At 41.6% G+C, this 25677-nt stretch overlaps 1 protein-coding gene across 1 annotated transcript in view; it reads right to left on the bottom strand.

Annotated features, from left to right (window-relative positions):
- Nucleotides 1–343: 343 nt before the first annotated feature.
- LRP2 (LDL receptor related protein 2) overlaps nt 344–25677 on the bottom strand; it is a 183498-nt gene continuing 158164 nt past the window's right edge. The window contains exons 68-79 of the mRNA XM_075000937.1: nt 24357–24485; nt 22868–23088; nt 22220–22396; nt 20713–20832; nt 14781–14871; nt 14300–14367; nt 14032–14152; nt 10373–10502; nt 8901–9011; nt 8600–8713; nt 3175–3246; nt 344–1841 (exon numbers count right to left, since the gene is read on the bottom strand). Of these exons, the coding sequence (XP_074857038.1) occupies nt 1683–1841; nt 3175–3246; nt 8600–8713; nt 8901–9011; nt 10373–10502; nt 14032–14152; nt 14300–14367; nt 14781–14871; nt 20713–20832; nt 22220–22396; nt 22868–23088; nt 24357–24485 (1513 nt within the window). The 3' untranslated portion in view covers nt 344–1682. The remainder of the gene's footprint in view (nt 1842–3174; nt 3247–8599; nt 8714–8900; nt 9012–10372; nt 10503–14031; nt 14153–14299; nt 14368–14780; nt 14872–20712; nt 20833–22219; nt 22397–22867; nt 23089–24356; nt 24486–25677) is intronic.

Here is a 25677-nt window from a genome sequence, read left to right as displayed (position 1 = left end):
ACACTGACTCTTTCCACAGTCTGAGCCTCCAACAAGTCAGTCTCTGTCGCAGTTTCATAATCTGTAACTGCAAGCAGTAGATTCCTACCATACAGGGATCTTGTGAGTATTAATGTGGTAAATGGGAATGATTTTCATCTCATCCTTTATCAGGGTACAGTTGACTTCAGCAAAATTCTAATTTACCTGTCAGTGCGTATCCATCAAACTCAAATGTTTGGAAAGTACTAAGTATTTTTATCAGCATTCTGTAAAGCACTGCTGTTTTCTCACTGTACTGGAAAGCTCCAGATTATGACAGAATTGCATAGTGCATTAGACTGAATAATTTCTGGATTAAGAATATGATAAAATATCACATTTATTAGATTTATTCAGCAGCATTATTTTCCAGTTATTTTTTCTAATCAAAATACATTTCAAACTCATTACAACAAGCATTCTAAACAGGAATAGCATATATTTTGAGAACTCAGATACAAAACAATCCAACAACAGTCTTATGGATTATAAATTTAGGAATCTGCAGTTACATGAGCAACTAGCCAGAAATGCTAAATAACACATTAGCATATACATTCCTGCAGTGGTGCTTAGACTTTCTTTAAATGGTTCATGTTATGGAAACTAAACTGGCTAATTAATGGAAAAGCTAGCAACACATACAGTGTATTCTGATAGAACACCATGGAAATAACCAGGTGACCTACAAAGACCGCACCAGTAGAAACTATTTCCCTTTCTATTAATGTCCACCTCAGGAAATAAATAGTCAATAAAAATTAAATTTTTCACATGAAAAAAGCTGACTCATTTTTAAATTAATCTTTTGTACTTTGCTAGCTACGTCATTTAACAGTACAAACCACTTCCAGAGATGCTTGATGAGCAGGAGAAAAATCTCAGTAAATTAAGTATGAAATTACAGTATGGCACTAAAATTTAAATATAAATCAAAATTTCCTATGAATGCTGTTAATGGTATTTTTTTTAATTGGAACCTAGAGGGGAGGTACATGTAATACGGATCTGAGGAAGAATTATTTGATTTCATCAGACAAAATATTGCAAAAACAACATTCTGTGCTGGTAGCTATGCAGCCAAAATATGCTGTAGTGAATGTCCATCTTTTGTTTAACATTAGCTATACAGAGCGAGAAGATAGAGGAGCCCATTTTTATATATGGTAGTATAATAGTGGGTTGTAAAGATGCACAAAGCACCAGCACATGTTTAAGGTGCTGTTATATGCTCAAAAAATGTCTGTACATCAGTAAACCTCTATATTTACCTTGATTTTTTTCCAGAGAAATCTTATAGAATGGACTTATCCCTAAAGATGTAACAACCAATTCAGTACAGGTTTCTTTTAGCTACATCAACAAACAAGATAATCTTTCAAAAATTTACAAATGTACAATATATTTATAACATTACTTTCAGACAGCTTCAGTGCAAAGATATACATATAGTACATCATGATAATTGTTCATAAAAATAGCAGTTGGCATTTGTCAAAAAAAAAAAAACAAGGCATAGCTTCAACAGACATCTTAAGCTATCAGCTTAACCGTGTATATATCTTTTTATAAAGCATTTTACTGTGAACCTTTTTCCTTCTGTTTATAAAAAATATGTGTGCAAATGGGTAGGTCTAACTATTCCCTAATCGATTAACTTGTTATACAACAGAGTCTTCTTTAACAAGACTGGCAGTGTCCTTAAATGTATCCTCTGTTGCTGTGTAAGCTAAAGATGGGTCTCTCTTGAGAGTAATCTTAGGAGGCAGTGAAGAAGAGGAATCAGAGGCATTTTCAGTGTCTCCTTGTTCCTTCTCCATCTGAAACAACCACCATAAAAACCAGGGTTTAACATTAACCGATCCATATGTTTGATTTCAGAAATGCTAAGCATCTAAGCTCTTGTTGAAGTCAACAAGGTGTGCAGATACTCAGCCCCTCTGGCCACCAGCCTATATATCATTAATTAAACACTGACTTCACTTTAGCGGGCAAACTGAGATAACAGTGAATTATTACACTAGTCAGGGTTGATCCTTCCAACAATTATACCACCCATGAGGCTTTAAAATGAGTAATTTTATGTGTATATAAACACTCACTACTGTAGACAGCACTACAGGTTGAACCTGTCTAGTCTGGCACTCACAGGACCTGACCGGTGCTAAAAGAGAAAATTTGCTGAACCATGGGATGTCAGTATTGTCTAGCACATTACCAACACTTCCACTGCTTACTGGGCTCTTAGAAGACATTTAAGGATAAATTACAGCTAAACAGCAGCACAGGACACTGAAAGCCAGGACCGGTGGCTGTAAACAAACTTTATGGGACCAGGGGAAACTTGGCCACACCCACAATAAGTGGTCATCCAGCTAACTAAAACCATGCCAAGATAACAGATGCTGCTGTGTGAGAGAGTTCCAGATAAGAGACATTCTACCTGTACTTATGAAGCAAGCTTATCTCAGCAGTATCTCCAGGTCTGGGCTCTTCAGTTTATGACCTCCCACTCCCCTCTCATACAGTATGGTGCAAATAGGGTAAAATTTTCAAAAGCACCTCTGTGACTCAGACCCTAAGTCACATTTTCCAAAGTTACTAAGGAAAAGCTCCTTTCACTGATACTTAAGCTCCTACAGACCTAATTCACTCTTGACCTGGCCCCATTATCCTGGTAAAGGGTCCCTAAGCACCAGTCTCCAGCCATGGGAGAATTCTGCAGGCACTGCAGAAGACCACTATCAGGCAGCCTTGTGAGGATCCCCTCACAAGCATGCCAAGGGTGGGTTGGAGGATAGAGGGGAGAACTAGGAAGAAGGCTACAGCTTGCAGAACTTCTGGGCAGTAACATGGCTCATAGAATAGCCTGTTGTAACTTAACCCTGGGGGCTTATGCCAGCAGCATCTACAGCACCAAGAACTGCCTAAATTTGGGAGGGTGTAACTGAGTCTTTAAAACCACCTCTGTCCCTTTCCGCTGTGCTATGGCATGCTGCTTTATTGGTGCAGCACAGACTGTTACCAATAATCCTTACAATACAAAACAATTGTTAATTAATGTTTCCCTAGTCACAAGAACCACTCCCACTCATGAGATAGTGAAAAGTTCATGCTGATGCTGAGAAGGAAGGGGATACAATTAAGTGTTACCTCTGCATAGATTGGATTTTCAAAATTTGTACTTCGCTTCAGTTTTCTTTTGAAGAAACTCCACTTTGTTTCCTGAAAGATACAAACAACAGAGTTTTACTAATAAACTTTTTAACTAAACCATTTTCTCTCATTTCCAAAATGATAATGCCATTGTTGGGAGGTTTTCAATAGCATTTCCTACTGGCTATCTCTGTAAGGCTATGTCTACTCTACAAAACAAAACTCCAGAGTTTCTTACTTCGAAGTACAACTGCCAAGTAAGCAATTTTGAAGTTGAATGTGTACACACATCCTGTTTTGAATTTAAACTCCATTCCATTAATTTCAAAGTAAGAGAAAATGTGTGTGGACTCTATGCTGGCTACTTTGAAGTAGTGCCTAAGTTCCTAGTGTAGATGTACCCTAAGTGATTTTATTCAGGAGATGTCCATCTTCTCACCATTTTGTTATTTTTTATTTGGCTCTTTTGATTTAAAATTTTTAAAGCCTAGCACAGATTCTAAGTGCTTTGATAATTGTTAAATGACAACCCACCCATAAAGGAAAAAATGACAAATGTAACAAAATGGTTTAAGTGTCCAAAGACAAAATTTCACTTTAAGAGAGTATAGGCATTGCTTATGTGGGATTTTCTGAAAGCTCATCAGAAAAATAACATATCAGATGTGAGGCCATAAATCACACTTGAAATAACCAATCATACTATTATTCTTGACACTACCTCTAATTGTTCACTAATCCACCTTCCGCAAAATCCATTTCAATGGATCTTTTCAGTATAGGGAAAATACATTAGGTCTTTACTATCATCCTACAATTCTTATTTTAAGTTGCTGTATGAGCTAAAAGTCATCTCCCTGTTCAATAATGTCATTGAAATGAACTCAGACTATTTCCCAGTCACCCTCCTTTTATTGTTGTTATTTGCAACACAATAGCAGCTAGAGACCTCGTGTGGCATCAAGGCCCATCTGTTCTAGACACTGTATAAACACATGGTAAGAGACAGCCACTTCCTCAAACAGCTCATAAAGCACAAGAGGGAAAAATGGTAGGAGGGGAAACAGAGATCAGGCATGTCAATGTAGAGCATAGAATAGAGCCTATTCAATCATGCAATTATTGTTGCTAGTTTAATTAAAGTAGTACCACAAGGGAAGACAACAGCAGATAAAATGACAATGTTTATTTCTAGTGAATAACACTGCAAGTGGTTTCACCACAAATAAAAGGGAAAATAAAACCCAGGCACAAAAATATAAAATGAGAAATTGCTATAAGGACTTAGAAACTCTCACATATCTATAGGAGTATAAATCCCAGCAGTGAGCTCTGTGGAAACTGGGGTCTACCCACAAGGAGTAACTTATAGAATCCGGGCCTAAAAGACTGCTGGCCTGTAAACAAGAGGCACATCACTAATTAAAGTAATTCAACAGATTTCTCTTAGCCTCAGTTTCCAGAGAAGCCGGGATACTATCATTCTGCACCAGCAGAACTTTCACACGCATGCTGCCAACTTTATGGGAAGGATAATTTAGCACCTAAGCTAAGAACTCAATCCTTCTATCCACTCACCAGACGAGTCTGGGACTTTGCTTCCATCCACAAGCAAAGCCCCATCCCAACCACCTGAACTGACTTCCTCTGTCCCTCAAGAAAGCTTCAAAAATATTCACTTTGTTATTGTTTTCTTAGCAAAGGGTGTGCAGCCAACAAAATATTCTGGGGCATATGCCCATTGAAATTCATAGTGAGCCTCTACAGATCATTTATGTGAAAGATGGGCTGAAGAGGCGTGAGAGTCTTTGTTCATATAGAGTCTCAGAAATAATAATGTGACTTCCAAGAATCACATGACTAACCTAGATGAGATGATTTTTTGACCTCCAACACTGAAAAAATACTAAACAATACTCCAAACAAATGCCCTGTACAGAGCTGATGCATGCAATTGCAATAGTTAATGTTGTTATGGTTATAGACAGAATATAAAAACTCAGAATGCACAATTGATACATCTCTTGTATTTTCCTTACAGTGAGTCAGATTTCAGTTATTTCAAATCAAAGTGCAGTGTTACTGTCTGTGAAAAACTGAACTATTTGTGTGTAGGCATATTTCAGTAGGGTTTGTTTGTTAAATGTATGAATGTTAAAAAACTATCCCTTATCTTGCAAGGGTGGAAAAAATCTTCAGCTGGAGTAAGTGGTTAGAGTTCCCCTATAGTCAACACTGATATGGCAATTTACACCAGCTCAGGATCTCCCTCTGCACTTTGCAAATTTCAAACTGAGAGAGAAGCTGCTGAAAAGAGAGACTTATCCTGGAAATGCTGGTAGGCTCTTCCCTGTAGTGGTACAAAAAGTGCCATTTAAATGCATATTCAATGTCACATGCATAGCAAGTGCAGGAGAGAAGAGAACTTGGTGAAGCCACCTGAGGCTGAAACCGCCTCATAGGGAATAAAAAAAGTCAGTTACCTGTACGTAACTGGTGTTCTTTGAGATGTATTGCTTATATCCATTCCACAATAGGTATGTGTGCTTGTCATGTGCACCAGAGCTGGCAGTTTTCCCCCTCAGCAGTACCTATAGCGGAGCAGCCCTAATGACCCCTGGAGTGGCCCCTCCATGGAACAGTATAAGGGCCACTGCATACTCCACCACACCCTTGGTTTCTTCTTGCCGGAGAGTCTGACAGTGAGGAAGGAGGGCAGGATGTGGACTGCACATGGGTAACACATCTCGAAGAATACCAGTTATGAACAAGTAATTGTGGTTGCTCATGTCCATTCCACAATAGATGACTCACCGCAGCACCCTTGGTGGAAGGTAGGAGTTCCAGGCCAAGATGACTGTAGCACAGCTCTGCTGAACCCAACACCACCTCTGGCCTGTTGGGTAATGACCTCGAGAGATGTAAACATGTGGACCAAAAGACCTAATGGATTGGAATGTGTGCCAAAATAACTGCCCCCAAGGCCTCGGCCTTAGTTGAGTAAGCTCAGCTGATGGCCGGTGGGAGAACTCTCATGAGCTCATAACAGATCCAGATAAAAGGGGTAATCCACTTGGAAAGCCACTGGACAGACACTGTCATGACTGATGCAGATGTCCTAGAGATGAAGCACTTCCTGGCACAGAGATGATGAGCATATACACACACACACAATTGGTTGACGTAAAAAACAATAGATGAGGTATTGTATGTGAGGACTCTCACCATCTTGCCTGACATCTGAGGCAAGAAGACCTTGAAGGCCATATGAGCAGCTCTCAGCTTCTTGACATTTATGTGGAACTTTGCCTCCTCTGGGGTCCACATCCCTTGCATTTGGCCATTGCCCAGGTGGGTTCCACACCCAAGGTCTGAGGTGCCCGACCTCAGTTCCAGGGAGGGGACCAAGGCCTTGAATGGAACCCTCTCCAGAGCACTGTCCAGAACTACCACTGGAAGGTGGATCGTACCTATGAGGGAAATGTGGCCACCTTGTCCAAGTGGTCTGAGACTGAGAGTAAACCGAGGCCAGCCACTGCTGGAGCAGGTGCATGTGGAGTCTTGCATGGCAAACCACATAGGTATATGCTGCAATGCAGCCCAGCATATGCAGGCAGACTCTGTCCATGGTCAGGGAAAACTTGAATATGTCCCCTATAAGGTTCCCCAGGGTCTGCAATCTGTCCAGGGGCAGGACAGCCCTTGCACAGATTGAGTCGAGCACCACCCTGATGAATTCTATTCTCTGGACAGGGACTTTTTATCACTGACTAAGAGTGCGAAGGACTGGCAAGTCACTAGGAGGACTGCCATACTGCTTTGGATCCAGGACCTGGAGGTGTCCTTGATCAACCAGTCAGCAAGGTAAAGGTAAATCTGTATTCTCCAGTGTCTGAAGTAGGCTGCCACCACTGTCTTACACTGGATAAAGATTCTTGATGATGTAACCAGGCCAAAGGAATCTGGTAAACAGGTAGTGGGATGTTCCCACCATAAAGAGGAAGAAGCATCCGTTTCCAGGGGAAATCACCATGTGGAAGTAGGCATCTTTCAGGTTGATGGCAGCATACCAGTGTCCCAGATTCACAGCAGGGATTACTGAAGCCAGGGAAACCATATGTCTCTTGAGCTTCCACAGGTACACATTGAGGCCCCTCAGATCCAAGACAGGCTGCAGGCCACCCTTTGCCTTCAGGATTAGGAAATGTCTGGAATAGAACCCCTTGTTCCAGAAGTGGGGCAAAATTTCTTCCACTGCCCTCAGACACAACAGGTCCTAGAACTCCTGAGCAAGAAGGCTCTCCCAGAAAGAGAGTCCCTGGAACAAGGGTGGTGGGGTCAGGGTAGAGAAGAATTGGAGGTTAAACCCATGAGATATAGTACTAAGGACTCATGGGTCCAATGTAATGGAGGCTGACGCTGGCAGGAAGTATGAACAGTGGTTGCCAAAGAGGGTGGGGGTGGGGTGGGAATTGGAGCCACTGGGGTATCCAGTGTGTTGTTCTTGGGCATACCCTCAACATTGTTTCTTTGCCCCTTATTTGGAATGGGTGAAGCCAGACGTGGGAGGAGCCGAGGACTGGCTCAGTCTGTGCTTGTAACCTTTGCTCTTTCTAGGAGACTCTTGCCATGGTTGGCTACCCTAACTGGTGACGTACGTGGGTTTACGGCACGTTCAGGTTGGGTTGTGGTTGTGAGCCTCTGTAACTTACAGTATGTCTGTTCAGCAAAGAGAGCTCAGCTGTTTGATTGGGGTGTAGACATTCAGGCTTAGGCTGGAGCCTGGGCTCTAGGAACTTGAGAGACTGGAGGTTCCCAGAGCTCTGGCTGCAGCCTGGGCCCAAGCATCTACACCACAGTTAGTCAGTCCCCTATGCTTTGTGAGCCTGAGTCAGTTAACAGGGGTGAGCTGAGGGTTTTTAACTGCAGTGTAGATATCCCCTAAATCAGCACTTAGTTCCCCTGGCAGTGCTGTGTTGGAATTGTGCCTCGGTAGAGCAGTTGCACTGCATGAGGAGGCAAACACTGCACTGTCAATAGACGAACATGGAGCTGATCACTGAAGTGGGCAAGGAAAAAGAACTCCTGCCGAGATGCTTTATCTAAATCCTCGTATCTGTGGTTAAAGAAGTGTTTGCCTGCTGGAATAGCAACAGCCAAGAGGATGAACTGCAGCCTTGTTGCTGTCATAGATAGCCTGATAAGTCGGCCTTTGTGCAGTGAGATGTGTCGATTTCACCGCAGGTCATTATTTTATGCAAAGTGAAAAATATATTGCACATCTTCACAGCATGAGGTGTGAGAGTTCAGATTTCCTACTACTTGATCACAAACAAAACAGTGCTCTGGGCTTGCAGCACTGTGAACAATACAGCAGTTAAGTAGCACTCGTCTAAATTTTTAAAAAGTAACATCGTGTTACCTGGGTCATTTCTGTACTTGCAGCAGGTTGCTGTGGACTAGCTGACACTTCAGTAGAGTAGACAGGATTTTCAAAATTCTCACTTCCTTCATTATTAGGTGCTGTTACTTGCTCCTAAAAATGTTAAAAAGGGTTACCCATATCCTTAAAATGATGAAAAAAAAATTAAGACACACAAACAGGGATGGATATAATAATGAAAAAAGAAATCAGAGAAGGAAAGACCCAGTGCGTACATAGAAGAGGAACAAGGCTTTAAGGAGAAGGAAAGAAGAAAAGCAACGTTCAATTTCTTCCTTACGTATGTCTGCTGAGATGCATTCACTACACTGTCTCCACCTTCCCTAGTTGCATACATTGGATTTTCAAAGGTGATTGGCGGCTTCCCTGACTCCACTGCGAAGTTCTCATTCTGTGAAAAAAGCCATGGCAGATAACATACAGATAACACAGCTAGCATTTTATAATCTAATCCTTTAGATCAGAGAGAACTGGTTTTTATTTTTGTAAAGTTAGGTATGTATTTGTGTAAAGTTACACGTGGAACTTGATGTGTAACTTTGCAATACATTAGTCCATTCAATGGTTTGTTAATGGTCTACAAGATTGCCACTGAATACAACACATTCAAAGCCTGAACACATAATAATGATTCATAGTCCAAAAAAGAAACATCTCAATAATTCACTCCAAAGATGTTACAGTGAGGAAGGATGGCTTCCATAAATCACACCTCCAAGAGCAAGAACATGACAGAGGAAGGATACTCTCTAAAGGGGTGTTTCAATGTATATGTACAAATTGACCACAGATATCTGAAACATTAAAGACTGGAATAATTAATTAGGAGATTGTGATATTTTGCTGAGGAAGGAACAAGTCATTTAAAAGCCTATGACTGATTAGAGGTGAGAGTAAGCCCATGTGCCCTGGTGCGCCATTCTGGCAAGAAAGAGCTAGGCCAGCTGGGGCATTCTGCTGCAGGAGGAGGCACGGTGTATTTCCTGCTGGGGTCTCAGGGCTTTCTGCTCAGCAGCAGGCAGGCGCGTAAAGGGACTGGCTAAGATCATACTCCTACACCCGCCCAGGACTGCCCCTGCCCCAAGCCCTCCCCCATCTTCCCCTCAGATGCTATTTACAGAGGGCAGGGAGGACTGAAACCCCCAACCCCACTCCAAGAGTTGTACAGAAGGTGGATTGCTGCTGTTCCCCTTCCCCTCAGAGAGTGAGAGCAAAGCACACAGCACCTGTGCATTCCTCTCTCTGATGGTGGGGAATCCAGGAGAGCATTGCCCTGATCACACTCCCTTCCCCCTACTTCTGTGCCAGCATCCAAGTGGGAGAGGCAGGCAGCAATCACGGGATTCGTGTGACTGTCTCTCAACATTAGGTCTGAAGCCTCAGTTATGCACAATATTACAGGGGAAGGGAGGCGGGGGCCTTTATAACTTGCACACTTGGACATGTTCCACTGGATGGCCAAGTACGCAAAGACCTGTCCAGGGACATCTAGTATTAGTGGTAGAATTACAGGACCAAAGTACCATTTGTTCCCTGACCACATGGTGAAGTATTTCCAGAGTGTTCATTTAATTTCTGACACAGAAATCTTCTATTATGTCAGAGAAGTCTAATCTAATTCGACATTCCCTTTTTTGTTTATAGTGCATTTATCATCTCATTCTCTTTCTGTGTAAGATTCTTCCATTTGCCATACAAATCAACTACAAACAAGGGAAAATGTTAAAGATTAATTTAGAATTACGCCCATACCATCTGCATTGCTCTGTCTATAGCAGATTCAGCTCCAAAACCAGACACACCGATGTCCATACTCACATCCGCTCCAGATCGGAAAGTCACTCCATTGCCATTTTCAGTGGACTTTATAAGACTGCTTAAGCTTTAAAAATAAAAAAATCAATTATTTGGACAATAACCTTTTAAATCAAATGTTTTCTGTGATGGTTGCTAGGAAATTAGAAACTTATTCTCTCTATGGGCCAACTCCAGAAGCCTTACTCTTCTTTTCAGCAAACTGTTCATTGAATATAGAAGGAGTTCTGGCCCAATAAGGAGTAAGAGTCTCAGTGTTTAGTGATAGATAAGACAAACTGAGTCATTAAAAGCAAAATACACTGATAACACAGTTTAGTTATGCTTATTTTCAATTTTGTTTTCCTAACAAATTCATAAATCCATTGCCTTTTAAAAACATTTTGCTATTCAGTAGTATAATCCTTTTTAAAAACTTTAGGACCAGATTTCCACAGGACAAAAGCTGAAAGCATACATAAAAATGTTACAATTGCATATCTAATTGGAAGATAAAATTTCTGCGACTGGGTCTATGCATTGGTTGTTTTAGCATACAAATAACTATGTAAAGTTCCTCATGGGTATTTCTATTTAAATGTTCAATTTGCACATGCAACTGTGATAGCTGCAGGTGTAATTTAGGCTTGCAGTTGTATGACCAATGTTACATACTGGGTGAAAAGGAAGAATATCAGTTGAAGAAATATGAACTGTGGCCTTACACATGAAGGTATTAGCAGTGATTAAGACCAGGACGTTCAGTATCTAAAACAGAGACACTTATTGCAGAGTTCACTCAGATTATCTACACTCCAGGTTACATCTCTCAGGTTAATGTGGCTGCAGTGATAGTAGCAACACCGCTGAATAACATTAAGGTTGCTCAGTCCACACTAGCACTGACCTCACCCTAGGGTTGTCAACCCTCCCACTTTCACTGGGAGTCTCCTTGAATCACACACTATCTCCCAGAGGCTATTTCAGCCAAACTGGAAGATTTTGGGCACTAACTGTGTGGCACGACAGCTGAGCTAAGGCAGACTGCCTTACCTGCCATGGTTCTGCACCGCTCCCAGAAGCGGCTGGTACCATCCTTATACTGCCAGAGTTGGGGGAGGACACAAGGTCCATGCACATTGCCCCTGTCCTGAGAGCTGATTCTACAGATGTCATTGGCGTGTAGACAGAAACATGCAGAGATCCCCTAGCTCCCCTCATCTAGAAGCACTGCCAAAGAATATGCTGGTCTCCTTCAGGAGCTCCCTCATGTAAGTGCCACCCTCTTCCCCTTCCCACACCCTAACCCCCTGCCCCAGCCCAGAGCCTGCATCTAAACTCCTTCCCAGAGTCTGAGCCCACACCCAAAATCCCTCCAAGAGCCTGCATCCCACACCCCTTCCCATATTCCAACCCCTTGCCACAGCTTGATGAAAATGAGTGAGAATGGGAGAGAGCAAGAGAAATAGGAAGGGGGCTGAAGTGAGAAGGGGTGAGGGCCTTAGAGAAGGTGTGGGACACTGAATTGGTCTCAGGGAAGGCACAGGATGGGGGGTGAGGCAAGGGTCTCTGGGTTTACACAGTTAGCCACCCTACTTCACTCATGTGTAGCAATAAGACTTCAAGGGGCATATCACATAGCTCTTTGCACAGCAAGCTGAGCTGCTCTATGAATTCTTTTTCAATGAACTGTGCTATAGCTCTTCTGTCCTTTCAAGGGGACTATGGGAACTAGCAGCACACAAGTGAAGCCAGCTTAGCCATATTGCGAAGTGGTTGTGAACAGCTGAACTGTGAACTGTGAACTGTGAATACAATTCAAGGTTGTGAATTGTACTAACTTCAGCTTTAGACTATAACCTCTGATGAGCCTGGTCATTTCAAGTTACAGGCACCACTATACCACAAATAAGGTGTTTTGTGTGTGGACTGGAGTTAAGTTAGCAGCAACACTCAAGTTATAATTCAAGTACACTTTACAGTGAAGAGAAGCCCTACGAGTTGAGCTAAAAGAGAATTCCTTTAGACATCTGTAGCAGGGTTTTATAGGTTCTGGAACCACCAACGGAAGACATGACCACATGCACTGAAACAGTGTATTATATAGGGAGAGACGATTAAGGAGGAGCTGAACAATGACAGACATAAGCACTGAGCCATACTCACTGAAAAAGAGTTTAAAATGAGAAACAGTAAAGACAAATAAGATTTAGAATTCTATTTCAGAAAACCCCATTTTCACGGAAATTGACACTGGCAAAAGTGTAGTGTTCTCAAACCTACACAGTTTCTGAAGATGCAATCAGCAAAGAATCATAGAACAACAGAAACATAGGACTGGAAGGAACCTCAGGAGGTCATTGAGTCCAGGCCCCTGCCTAAAGCAGGATCAATCCCAACTAATCATCCCAGCCAGGACATAAAACTTCTAGGGATGAAGATTCCACCACCTCTCTAGGTAACACATTCCAGGGCTTCACCACTCTCTCAGTAAAATAGTTTTTTCCTAATATCTAGCATAAACCTCCCCCATATGTAACTTGAGGTCATTGCTCCTTGTTCTACCATCAGTCACTACTGAGAACAGCCTATCTCCATCCTCTTCAGAGCCCCCCTTCAGGACGTTGAAGGCTGTTATCAAATTGCTCCTCACTCTTCTTTTCTGCAAGCTAAACAAGCCCAGATCCCTCAGCCTCTCCTCATAAGTCATGTGCTCTAACCCCTAATCATTTTGGTTGCCCTCCACTGGACCCGCTCCATTTCCAAAATAACACAGAAACAGAATATTACTGGCAGCAGTCAAGAGTTAGAACTCTAACATTCTCTCTCCCAGTGCTCATCTGCCCTATTTGCAACTATTTAACTGCATCAGCTCAAAGACCAATATAATAAAGTTAGTGGACTAATGTGGATGCAGTTATAATAGATAGGGACGTGTGCTTGTTTTGGCACATGCATATAAACAGTTGAAAAGCAAAAAGGAGGAACAATATAATATATTTTCAGAGAAATGGTTAAAAACTCATGTTTGCTCTGAGCCCCTTCTTTCTAGAAGTATTTTCTTCATTTCCCTGCTTTCATTTTACAATGTCAACCTTTTTTAAAAAAATAATAATTCATAAAGTTGAGTTTCTCAGGAGTGCTGTGCTTCTCAGATGGCCAGTGATATGACAGAGGTCTCCTGCCCCACAAATATGAAACATGGGTATTCTGTATCCGATAGTCATATAGCATTCCTTGCAGGTCAGTATATTACAGAAGACCTCTACCTTCTAATGAATAAAGAGTTTCTGTATCTAACTTGCCTGAGTCTTACAACTTTTGATAAAGTAGCTAAAATAAATCTACTTCCCCATCTGTCATTCATATCCCTCTGAACTGAATAGCCAGTCTGAGATCAAGTTTGAGAGAATATTGCATGTATTTAGCTGAAGTTTATTTATCTGAAAACTAACTGTAGCCCGGTGTGGTGTGACAATATGGTACTCTTTGTTTCCTTGCATCTAGAGAACTAGAGCACAGTAGGCATATCACAACCTTAAGAAACGTTCAGTCACAAATGTAAACAAACACCAGATGCACAGACTCCCATCAACAACCAGCCTTATGAAACATACCTGGGTAGTTTGGGAAGCGCTGGTAAGAGGGAGCCTGTCCGTCTGTAGTTAAAGAACCCTCCAACTGCCAATGCTCCAATTATTATTATGAGGATGACTGTCAACAACACTGCAACTGCTGCTATCATAGAAGGAAGAGTAAGTAAATATTAAAACAAACATGCCTCAAAGTTAAAAAGAGCCCTCTTGGAAGTATAAAGTTGACCTTGAACTGATATTACATGCCACTTAGCTTAGATGTCTCATTTAATATATACTTGAAGCTTACTTGTTCCAGGAGGCACTCCCTTTGACAATCCTATTTCACAGTAATTTCCCGTGTAGCCATTAGAACACCTGTGAATACAAGGGAGATAGTTCGACCATCTCTCTTTTATTAAGTCGAGTGGGTAAGCTTTATTATTATATTTTGTAATGTTTACTGCCAGGCAGTAGAGCTCAACTCATGTCTTAGTAATTACATGTTTCACTGAATGTAAAGATAATATCCCTGTTATCTGCTTAGAAATAGACATAGAGTAATGCTGAGTCAGAAACTAGGGTAATTAGTTTGGAGATGTGGTTTCCATGGAGCATCAGCGGCACCTACTGGCTTATCTCTCTATGCAGTTACAGTTCCTTCCCCTTCTTCCCCAGACTATTCCCCAGGTTTGTTTTTATTTTGTAGCTTGTACTACAGGTAGAACTGAACCCTTGTGTGAGGCTAAACCAGCATACTCTGATCTACAACCACAACAATATTGACTTACTTGCATTTGGGAAGATCACTTTCATCAATATAGCACGTTCCCCCATACATACACCTGCATGCTGGTGGCATTGTTGGAGGGGATTCAATGGCTGCAGGAATGAAAAGCCATGCATACGTTAATAAGCCACACTCAGCAAAACATACAGTACCATGCAATTTTTTAAAATGTACTTTCAGGCCCAAATTTCAACCAGGCTTCTAATTATGTGAATGCAACTAACAAACCTGTGTGGTGAAATTTTCACACTCAAACTCAAATGCAGCCTTTTAAAAATATTGCTTTTAATGCCAGGGATGAAGACTGCTACTAGCTCTACCACCCTGCCAAAATACAATTTTCACTCTGTATAAAACTTCTATTCTTGCATAATAAAGGGGTTATTCAGTAAAAAGTGGTTCAGTAATATCAAGAAGGGTGCAGATTTCAACCTTTCGCCTTTCATATGCTGCAATGATGAAATGTAAATGAAAATTGCTGGATACTGCAGAAAGTGGAAAGTTACAGACACAGCAAGGCCAGGTCAAGCAAAATTCCCGTTCCCTGCCTGCAGGGCTCAAAACTCAGAAAGCAGTATCATACCAAACTCCTCTCCAAACCAGCTGTAAGATTCAGTCTCATAGGGACGGACATGAAGTGATTTTGCTAGAAATTATGCCATTTATTTTTTGAGAGAATGAAGGCAATAGAGGATGGAGATTTGCTTTTAAACAAGAAGTGGGAACTTCTGATGTGCCCCATTTAGAAGCATACTGGAGCCCATTAAACATCACGCTAACGTTGCAGCCTCAGGTACCTCCTGGGGTTACAACATTGCCCTATTTGAACCAAAGACACACTAATATAATATTGAATTGGTAAGTGTTTTAAGAGAACCCTGTGGAGAGTCTTCTGATGTTTTGATACTGAAACTAATTAAGATCTTCAAAAAGAAGGTAAGGTTCTTTAAAGTATGATTTTACTGGCCTTAATAAGAATTTCAGGAGATCTACACACTAAAAAGCTTGGTGCAAATATTACAGAAAAGGTCTGAATGTATATGCTTGTATAAGCTGTAAATGAAAGATGCATTTTGTTGCTCTCTTCCTTACACTTACAAACTAGATAGAGTGTAAGGGCCATAAAAGTTTACCTATCAGAAGTCACAAGTAGTCAGTTCCTGAAACCTTTACTCAAGCAAAACGCTTAGTGATGTCAACAGTAATTGAGCATAGCGATTCCAGATTTGGGGCTAAGATCTCTGCTTACAACTAGAGGCCTTAACGTGGGAAATGGCAAGAAAAAATTTGACAGATATGATCATGAAATGTTGAGCCCCCGCTGTGTAATTATTAAACAAAACCTTAAAATAAAGTTCCAGCTCCTGTCAGTGGCAGCAGCCAAGAGTCAGGCTGCTGCCCCGACAGAAGCTGTGAAACTGCTCCTGTCAGGGGCAGCAGCTTGACCCGTGCCGCCCCTGACAGGAATGGAGAGGCTGCCACCCACAACGGGAGTCGCTTTCCTGGCTCCTCTGAGTGGCAGGCAGCCCAGAGCCAGGCGCCTGCTCCCTGCCATTCAGAGCCCCATTAACCCAAGGTTCATGCAACTTGAGTGCACATATCTCAGGGTTCTACTGTCTAGAGATTCTGGGCCCAATATTGTAAAATACCTTTTGTTGTGCAATTAGTTTTTTTCCAAAACAAAATCTTGACCTATTTTTCTTCATTACTAGCCAGATTATTTAAAGCAATTTAATCAAGGGTAACAAATGCAGATGCTATGAGCAATAAACAGTAAATTACTTTCATAAGAGGTAGCTAAAGCAATTTGCAAGGTTGTTGCTTCAATGTTCGAAACAAATTTGTGCTAGGTACTAATGACATGCAGTGATAAACTGAAATAATTCTTTGGCCTGCAACAAGATGCCCTGATACTTAATGCCTAAATCGCATCTTGCGACAATAATAGGTCACAGTGCCATAGCATATTAAGGAAATGTAAATCAGAGGTGATACTAGCTTGTGAAACTGTCGATCAATGATCTGCAAAAAAATAACATAATTAACAGCAGATTAAGTCTTTTTCTATCTTATTTCCATATTTGAGGTAGCAATTTTTATAGCCTTCTTCCAAAACTGGTGACTGTACACCTGGCTCTCAGGCAAATTGGTCTAATGAGCACTGATACTTTAGCCATGAACTGGATCTTTGGACTCCCCTTTTGTCATCTTCTGACCATAAACACTGCAAGAATTTACCTGTGTAACTGTGGGGTCTCTGCTGGGCATATGCATACCAACAAAGACTAGGTTCCTCAACTTGTCTTCAGCTGGGGAAACTTTCACTAGGACCTGCACAATCCCATTTTTCTGCCTATCCCAGAGCAGCTCGCTATTTGACCTTTGAATATCTTTATGTCCATAGCACCAAGTATACTGATTTCTTTCCACATGGCTGGCCAAGGCTCTGTTCCTTACTTTGGATGGATTGAGTTACAATCCACTCTGCCTTTTTATCTTATTAGCATCCTGTATCAGTTCCCATCGCTCACAGGAAGCAGGTTTGTACAATGCTGGGCATGACTCAGGAGGGTGCCATTGCCAGCAATTATTGACCCAAGTATTTAAATTCTCTCACTCTTCTAAACTTCCTGCTTGTAATATTCTTCATGGTGGGTCCTCCCCGCTCTCCTATCTTAGCCTCATTCTGACCCAGGTTCATTCTTAGTCACTCTGATGGGTTAACTGAAGAGAATCAATCCAAATTCAGTGCTACAAGGATCACTTTATTATATATATTACCCACCAAATGCAAATAAGATTAGGATATACTTGCTTCATCTTTTCTGCTTTTTGTTGTGATGAGGTACTATCAACCAGACTAGAACACAACCCGGACTCTATAGGTGCACAGAGAATCATAGAATGCTAGGACTGGAAGGGACCTCGAGAGGCCATCGAGTCCAGCCCCCTGCCCTCATGGCAGGACCAAGTACTGTCTAGACCATGTCTGACAGACATCTATCTAACCTGTTCTTAAATATCTCCAGCGATGGAGATTCCACAACCTCCCTAGGCAATTTATTCCAGTGTTTGATCACCCTGACAGTTAGGAACTTTTTCCTAATGTCCAACCTAAACCTCCCTTGCTGCACTTTAAGCCCTTTGCTTCTTGTTCTGTCCTCAGAAGCCAAGAAGAACAAGTTTTCTCCCTCCTCCTTGTGACACCCTTTTAGATACTTGAAAACCGCTATCATGTCTCCCCTTAATCTTCTTTTTTCCAAACTAAACAAGTCCATTTCTTTCAGCCTTTCTTCATAGGTCATGTTCTCTAGACCTTCGATCATTCTTGTTGCTCTTTTCTGGCCCTTTCCAATTTCTCCACATCTTTCTTGAAATGCGGTGCCCAGAACTGGACGCAATACTCCAATTGAGGCCTAACCAGTGCAGAGTAGAGTGGAAGAATGACTTCTCGTGTCTTGTTCACAACATACCAGCTAATGCATCCCTGAATCAAGTTTGCTTTTTTTGCAACAGCATCACACTGTTGACTTATATTATGCTTCTGGTCCACTATAACCCCTAGATGCTTTTCTGCCATACCTTTTCCTAGACAGTCGCTTCCCATTCTGTATGTGTAAAACTGATTGTTCCTTCCTAAGTGGAGCACTTTGCATTTGTCTTTATTAAACTTCATCCTGTTTACTTGAGACCATTTCTCCAATTTATCCAGGTCATTTTGAATTTTGACCCTGTCCTCCAAAGCAGTTGCAACGCCTCCTAGCTTGGTATCATCTGCAAACTCAATAAGCATACTGTCTATGCCAATATCTAAATCATTGATGAAGATATTGAACAGAACCGGTCACCGGTCCCAATACAGATCCCTGCGAAACCCTACTTGTTATACCTTTCCAGCAGGATTGAGAACCATTAATAACTACTCTCTGAGTATGGTTATCCAGCCAGTTTTGCACCCACCTTACAGTAGCCCCATCTAAGTTGTATTAGCCTAGTTTTTTATAAGAATATCAAAAGAGAACGTATCAAATGCCTTACTAAGAAAAGAAGAGAAAAGAAGACCTGGAACCTCAGTTAACAGCTAAGTAAAAGGGTAGCTCTCCCTCACACCCACAAAATGCAAGGACTTTTCCTGACTGCTGCACCTATCCCTACTGAGGATGGAGTGAGGTGGGAGCCCACTCATGAGTCCCATTACCTTCAGTACCACTGTGAGTGAGTGCTCACAGAAGGCACAACAACTATGCTTCCCAAGTGCTCCGGAAAGCACTGTGTGGTCTGGTGCAATTCTAAAACTGAGCACTGAATGCTTAGATTTAAAAGTTTGCATTATATACCAATTACTTGTAAATGATCTCTGCTTTATTTTGAGCTTTGTGTCCTGTCACACGTACACCGTTAAAAAATGTTTATTGATCATCCAAGGGAAAAATCTACAGAACTGTAAATATAATCTGCATTTTTGTCAAACACTGATTCATTTTCCTAGATTTCAAAGGTTCCATTTACGCTAATGTTTATAGTTTATAACAGAATAAAAGATTTTGATTGCCCATGTCATAAATTTTAGTATAGCTGATGTCAATCATATTTGTTAGTGTGGTCAAAAACCTGCATTGCTCAAGGTGTTAGCCCAATTATTGAGTGTTAATAGAACTCAATGGAAAGTGGATTTTCCATTTCATGCAAAATTCCAGAATTTCAAATTTGTTCTATTCCAAAACTGAATGAAACAATAAAATAGCAATTACCCACAGAATGAAAACAATTTTAAAAGGACTTGTTTTGGATTGATTGAAATGTTTAGATAAAACTGAAATGTTTTTTTCCCATTTTGATGTTTAAAAGATTATATAATATTATATAATATTTTTAAAATTTGAAACAAAAAGCCATTTTGAAACAGAAAATCAATATGCTCTATTCTGAAAATATCAAAGACAGTGGTTAGATTTATCGAAAGGCTCTGTTCTGGTTTCCCTTACCCCCAGAAAAATCAAAATTTTGCCAAAACCGAAATGTTTCCATTAAACATTTTGCTTTCAACAAACTTGGATTTTCCTATGGAACAATGTTCTCCAGGGAAATTTTCTACCAGCTCTAGTGAGTTAAGTTACACTCCATCTGTATCCATGTTTTAATGTGGTCCCTTAGCTATATGCACAGGACTGAACTGAGGTTACCAAGTTTAAATCCATATTTGGATCTTTACGTCTCCAAAGGTCAAGGATGTAGGGGTTTGGAATTCTGGTTGAACTCATTAAAGAGAACTTAACAAGGGTCCCTGGAGACAGCAGTGAACAGTTTTATAAATCCTGCCGGATTTTACAGGGGTGATATTATTATATTCATGTTAAGGTACAAAGAAGTTAAGTGATCTGTCCAACTTAAAAGCAAGTCAGTGGTATAATTGACAACATAATTCACACTTCCTGCTTTCAGGGCTCCTACTTTAACCACTGAAGTAGACACCTCCCCGTTTATATTTTTATTCAATAATGTTTTCTTGATCATGTAAAAAATATATCCATACCTCCTCCAAATCAGAATGACATATTAAAGGAAAATACAGGTTGAACCTCCCTAATCCATTAACCTTGGGACCTGACTGGTTCCAGATGAGAGAATTTGCTGGACCATGGTAGGACAATAATGTCTAGCACATTACCAACACTACCACTGCTTACTGGGCTTTTAGAAGACATTTAGGGGTAGATTACAGTTAAATAGCAGCACAGAACACAGAGGGCCAGGACTGGTGGCTGTAAACAGACTTTATGGGACCATGGGAAACTTGGCCGCACCCATGATGAGCGGTCATCCGTTTAACTAAAATCATGCTGGATTACGGATGTTGCCGGATGAGAGAGTTCTGGGTTCAACCTGTACTATTGAGTCAGTTCTTACAGTTGCCATTGGACAATTCACTTTACCTGCATCACACTCGGTGGTGCTGCCCTCTATGAAACGAGCCCCTTGTGGACAAGAGCAAGTGTATCCCCCTGGTCTGAGCAAGCAGAGATGGCTGCAGACATCTTTGCAAGGATTAGGCACTGAAATGCAGAAGTGACACAGGTTAACTGGAGATGCCTTCCAGCAGCATTTCTGAGACGTAAACGGCAAAGTCACAAAAGCAGCTCTTAATTGTTACAGTAATGGATTCTAACCTAAGTGCTTCTTTACGTGTAAAATAACCCAGGTGGCTTATAAATATCGTGTCTCTATGTTAAAGTCTTCTGCCTTCTTTTACATTCATTATTAGGGCTAAATTATAGCTTTAGAGCCAAGTGCTCCAGGAGGTGCAGGAACAGAGCATCTCCACTGTCTGAGCACCATGGAGCAAACCTACTGAAAGTACATCTGCCCTGGCTGCTTCTTTTCACGAGCTCCCTGCTACGGCAGCCCTTTCCAGCTGCAGTGAAAGATTCAAGCAGTGGGGAAAGGCTCTGGCACAGGGGAGGCAGTGGGAAAACGCACTGCCAGATGCCCATAATTGGCACTTCTTCCGGCTGCCTTCCCTGTGCCAGAGCCTTTCTTTGACACTCTTTGCTGCCAGAGTCTTTCCTATGTAGCTACACACTGGAATGTGGGTGCACCTTGCTTCTCACTGTGGCCTGTAGCTATACTTGCACTGTGTAACACCATAGTGCAGATGAAGCCTCCTAGGGAGAGCATACTAGAGTAGTATGAACTATCCCTGGGCACCCTCAGGAGAGTTAAGAGAGAGGTGGTCTAAACTGCAGACAGTAAAGAGTGGTCAGCACTTTCTGCTTTTGGAGTGTAAGTATGAATTGCTGCTACCTCCTGTGCAGAAGCTATCAGAGAAGAAAATGGACAATGCCATAAATTTGTGCCAGTGATTCCAAAAGAGAACTGTACTGCTCTGTGTTGGAAGCCTGCTTTCTTCTCTATTGTCCCATCTCTCTCTGCCTACCTCAGGGGTCAGCAACCTTTTGAGATCAAGTGCTGAAATTCGACCTTTTGACCTTTATGTACGGCCCGAGTGCCAGTGGTATTTTTTACAGTCCCTAATAGTTCTGCTTATACCAGCTTCATTGATAAATAAATCAACATGCAGCACTTCATTGTTTTAGTGGTGTTGGTAGCATTAGCTGGTCTTCTGTTAATCCACAGGCAGCCTGGCTTTGAGCAAGCTCCCAGCTCCACGGGGGCAGGTGGGGCAGAGCTGATCTCCGGTCTCATGTGCTGATGAAAACTGGCTTGTGTGCCACTCTTGGCACCCCTGCTGGGGATTGCTGACCCTGATATACCTAATGCATTTGTCAGAGCTTCACCTTTATGACTTCAGAAATACGTACTTCAGATGCTGAGAGATCTGCCCTTTCCAGACTATCACTGAGCTTTCCAAAGACACCACTAGGGATTCGGGACAGCAGTTTCCAGATGAGCAGGAACAGAACACCCAAGGCTGGTGATTACCTGACTGATTGTATCTATGCTGATGATAGATGCGCACTTGAGTGAGCCACGGGTTTACAGTCAGCACTTTCACTTTTTCACCATTTCCAAACTTATCTTCCCGCCAGACTTCACCTCTTTCCTTAGAAATCCAATATAAATGGCCTTCAAAGACATCAAGGCTGTACGGACTGCTGACTTCTCAAAGGAACAAAATAATCATCAGTTAGCAAACAATCCTTGCAGTATTGCTGAGCCAACTATCAATCCTCTTGCATCAAATATTTGATTCATTAACCACTGACATTGGTATTGATGGAAATGCCATTGCATGACTGAAATGAATGGGCCACTGTACTTGCAACTGAGTAATAACATACCTAAAACAGCAATAATCCATCCAGCTCGTGCCATGTTCTCACTGTTTTGCTCATGCAAGTTAATCGCAGTGGACCTAATACTCCATCTCTTTGCACAGTCATTTGCATGCATGCAAAGTGAATGCAAAACAGTGATAAGTTTGGGTCTTAATAAGGTGTCTAACTGCGAGCCAGGCATTTTTGTAAATCTGGAAACAATTGTGAAGTCTGCATACTTGAAAATCTAGCCACACATTCCTACTAATTTTTAGACCAGAAACTATTATTAACATTCATGTTGATTTCCTACCTCCATGTAATACAGTGGTTCTGTCTGTTCCATCAGGTCTCATGGATTCAATAACATTCTCTTTAGAATCACTCCAGTACAGCCTGTCATTGTTGACATAGTCAATAGAAAGGCCTGTGGGCCAGCCAAGGTCTTGAGAAACCAGTGTTTGCCTTTGTTGTCCATCCATCCAGGCACATTCAATCTTTGGCTGCCTCCCCCAGTCAGTCCAATACAGAAGCCTACAAGAGCACAACCAGAATTTAAAATGGTTTAGTATGCCATGGCTGTGATGGGTTTTTTTGACTTTACTCAACAACTAAGTCACAGGAGCCACCAAACAGGCTGTCATGTACGTTCTGATCTGTAGACTGGGAGGAGGAAAAACACACATGATAAGCACATTAAAGGAGCATTTCCATATCTCAAGCACTCAGGTGGAGAGGGGATGATGGCAGAGGCAGTGCCAATGGGGTCATTCAGGAAAAAAGATTTTATGCAGCTTCCGTTGGGGGCCATCCTCAGCTGATGTAACTCAACACAGCTCCCTTAGCTTCCAAGGACCTACACCAATTCTCTTCAGTGAGCACTCGGCCTGAGATGCGCATTGCACACAGATGTCAAATATGCCAGTGTGTTTATACTACTTCCCCTTTTATATATAATGAAAATCATAGCAAAGTAAATGAGGCAGAGCAGCAAGCAAGCCAGCTGCAGACCCTACTCAAACAAACAGTCCCATTTTCTCTAAGAGGACAACCTATGGGATAGACTCAACTTTGCTCAAGGACACCTGAGCAGGGGAGAATGCCTCCTCCCATATTGGTGCCCCTATTATTATGATTGACCAGATTACAGCTTTGGGCACAGAAATGGCAGGGAGCCTAATGCTATCACCTTTGAGCAGGGGAATCTGGAAGGAATGAGAAGTGGATGGATGGAGATGGGGCTCCACTATCCAACCCACCAGCAGAGATGGTCAAGCACAGGACAAGTAAGTTGCACCTAAAAAGGAGAAAAGCAACTTACTTTCTCCCCAGCACATAAAGAGAAGAGCTGGGGAATTGTGCTTTGCTGGATCGGACCTTATTGACACGTCTAGTGGGATGCTGAAGACAAAGTGGTGGTCTGGGTAGGCCAAAAGAAATAATATAATAGGAAAATGGTTTTGTTTCTTTGGTTTGTGTAGCTTAAATAAATGGAAAGGTATTCCCAGAGCTTTTCCTGTGTCTTGAGTAATGATAATATGATAGGCAGGCAGACTTGCAGGAAGAAAATCTGTTACATCAAACCAGACCCTTCTTAAAATTCTTCCCTTGTTTAAAAATTCTCTGCAGTCAGCACATGGAGAGTAATGGAAGCAAGTAGAAATGTGTATGGAGATCAACAGCAACACTTAGCCTTTGCCTTTTCAGCTAGAGTTAAAAGCTCTCCTATACCTTATTGTTGCATTCTGTCTTGCTTGCTTCATGCTATTTCACAGAGCTCCTTGAGGTCCTCAAATGCTTACCCAAGCTTGGGATTCACAACAATAGCCGCTGGTTGATCCAGTTGAGATGAGATAAGCCACTTCCTGTACCGTCCATCTAGCTTTGCTACTTCTATTCGATTTGTCCCAGCATCAGTCCAATAGAGATGCCTGAATTAAACACAATTAAAATGCTGTAAAAGGCGAAGATGTTATAGCTGGCAATAGGGCTGAGAAAATCTGCTTATCTTTTATTAAGTTTCTTGTTTTTCTTGTAGCACTCAGTATTCAAATGAAAAGAATATCTAGCTCATTAAAAAAACTGAACCTTGTAAAATTATGTTAATTTCATGCCAATGTAATTAATAGATACTGCACTGGCTGCGTAAACTGCCTGTGTGGCTCACCCCTGCACTGCAGAAACCTCCCTGTTGAATTTAGATACAGTTTGCTGCAGAATTGAGCAGACCTCGCCTGTAAGGTTAATTAGGTTTCTCTTTGTGAAAAAGTTGATGCGACTGCCTAGTTTCCTTTCAAGTAATCTTGATAAAAGTTGTACTGTCAGGTTTTATTGTTAGTTTTAGACACTGGGGGTAACTAACGAGTATCTTCACAGTCTGCCACAGTCTTCTGAGAACACAGAGCCAATTCATTAAAATTGAAAGTGTATGTAAAATTGATTTAATCTTGTAACTCTTGTGAGTGTATCTCTTTGGCCCGCTGGGGTCAGAGCTTCACTCTATATTTTTATCTTTTAACAAAAACATTTTCAAGAATAAGGGTTATTATGAATGTTCAAACATTATGCCTGATGTAAAAGTTATCTAATCCTATGTGCAGAACTCTATTTGCCTATTTCCTTGGATATATCTAATCTTCATTGCAATACCTTTGTTAATCTTCTTAGCTGCTTCAAAGAAGATCAAATATTAAACAAAGTAATATTTAGCACTTGCACATTGCCTTCGCTCTGAACCAGTGGAATTTCATCACAGCCTTGTGAGTACTGTTATTCCTGCTTCAGTGATGAAAAACAGAGGCCCAAAGACTGGATCCTGTGGGGTATGTATGCACTGCAGTGTGAGGTATGAGTACAGCTCAGGTACACACACACCACCTTTACCCTAGCTAGCATAGCTCAGACCAGCAGAGAAGAGTTGGAGGCACACATCCCAGTAAGTACTTGAAAGTTGAGTACTTATCCTGGGTTCCACAGTCCACACCACAGTCTGTGCCACCACATCTTCTATGCTATTTTTAGCCGGGCTAGCTAGATTAAAGCTAGCACAGATACACATGCCTGAACTGCAGTTCACATCTCCAGCTGCATGTAGAAATACCCTAAATATATACTGAGGGGGGG

The sequence above is a fragment of the Carettochelys insculpta genome, chromosome 8, assembly GCF_033958435.1.
Source record: "Carettochelys insculpta isolate YL-2023 chromosome 8, ASM3395843v1, whole genome shotgun sequence".
Classification (NCBI taxonomy): Eukaryota; Metazoa; Chordata; order Testudines; family Carettochelyidae; genus Carettochelys; species Carettochelys insculpta.
This window is presented reverse-complemented; position numbering and strand designations above follow the sequence as displayed.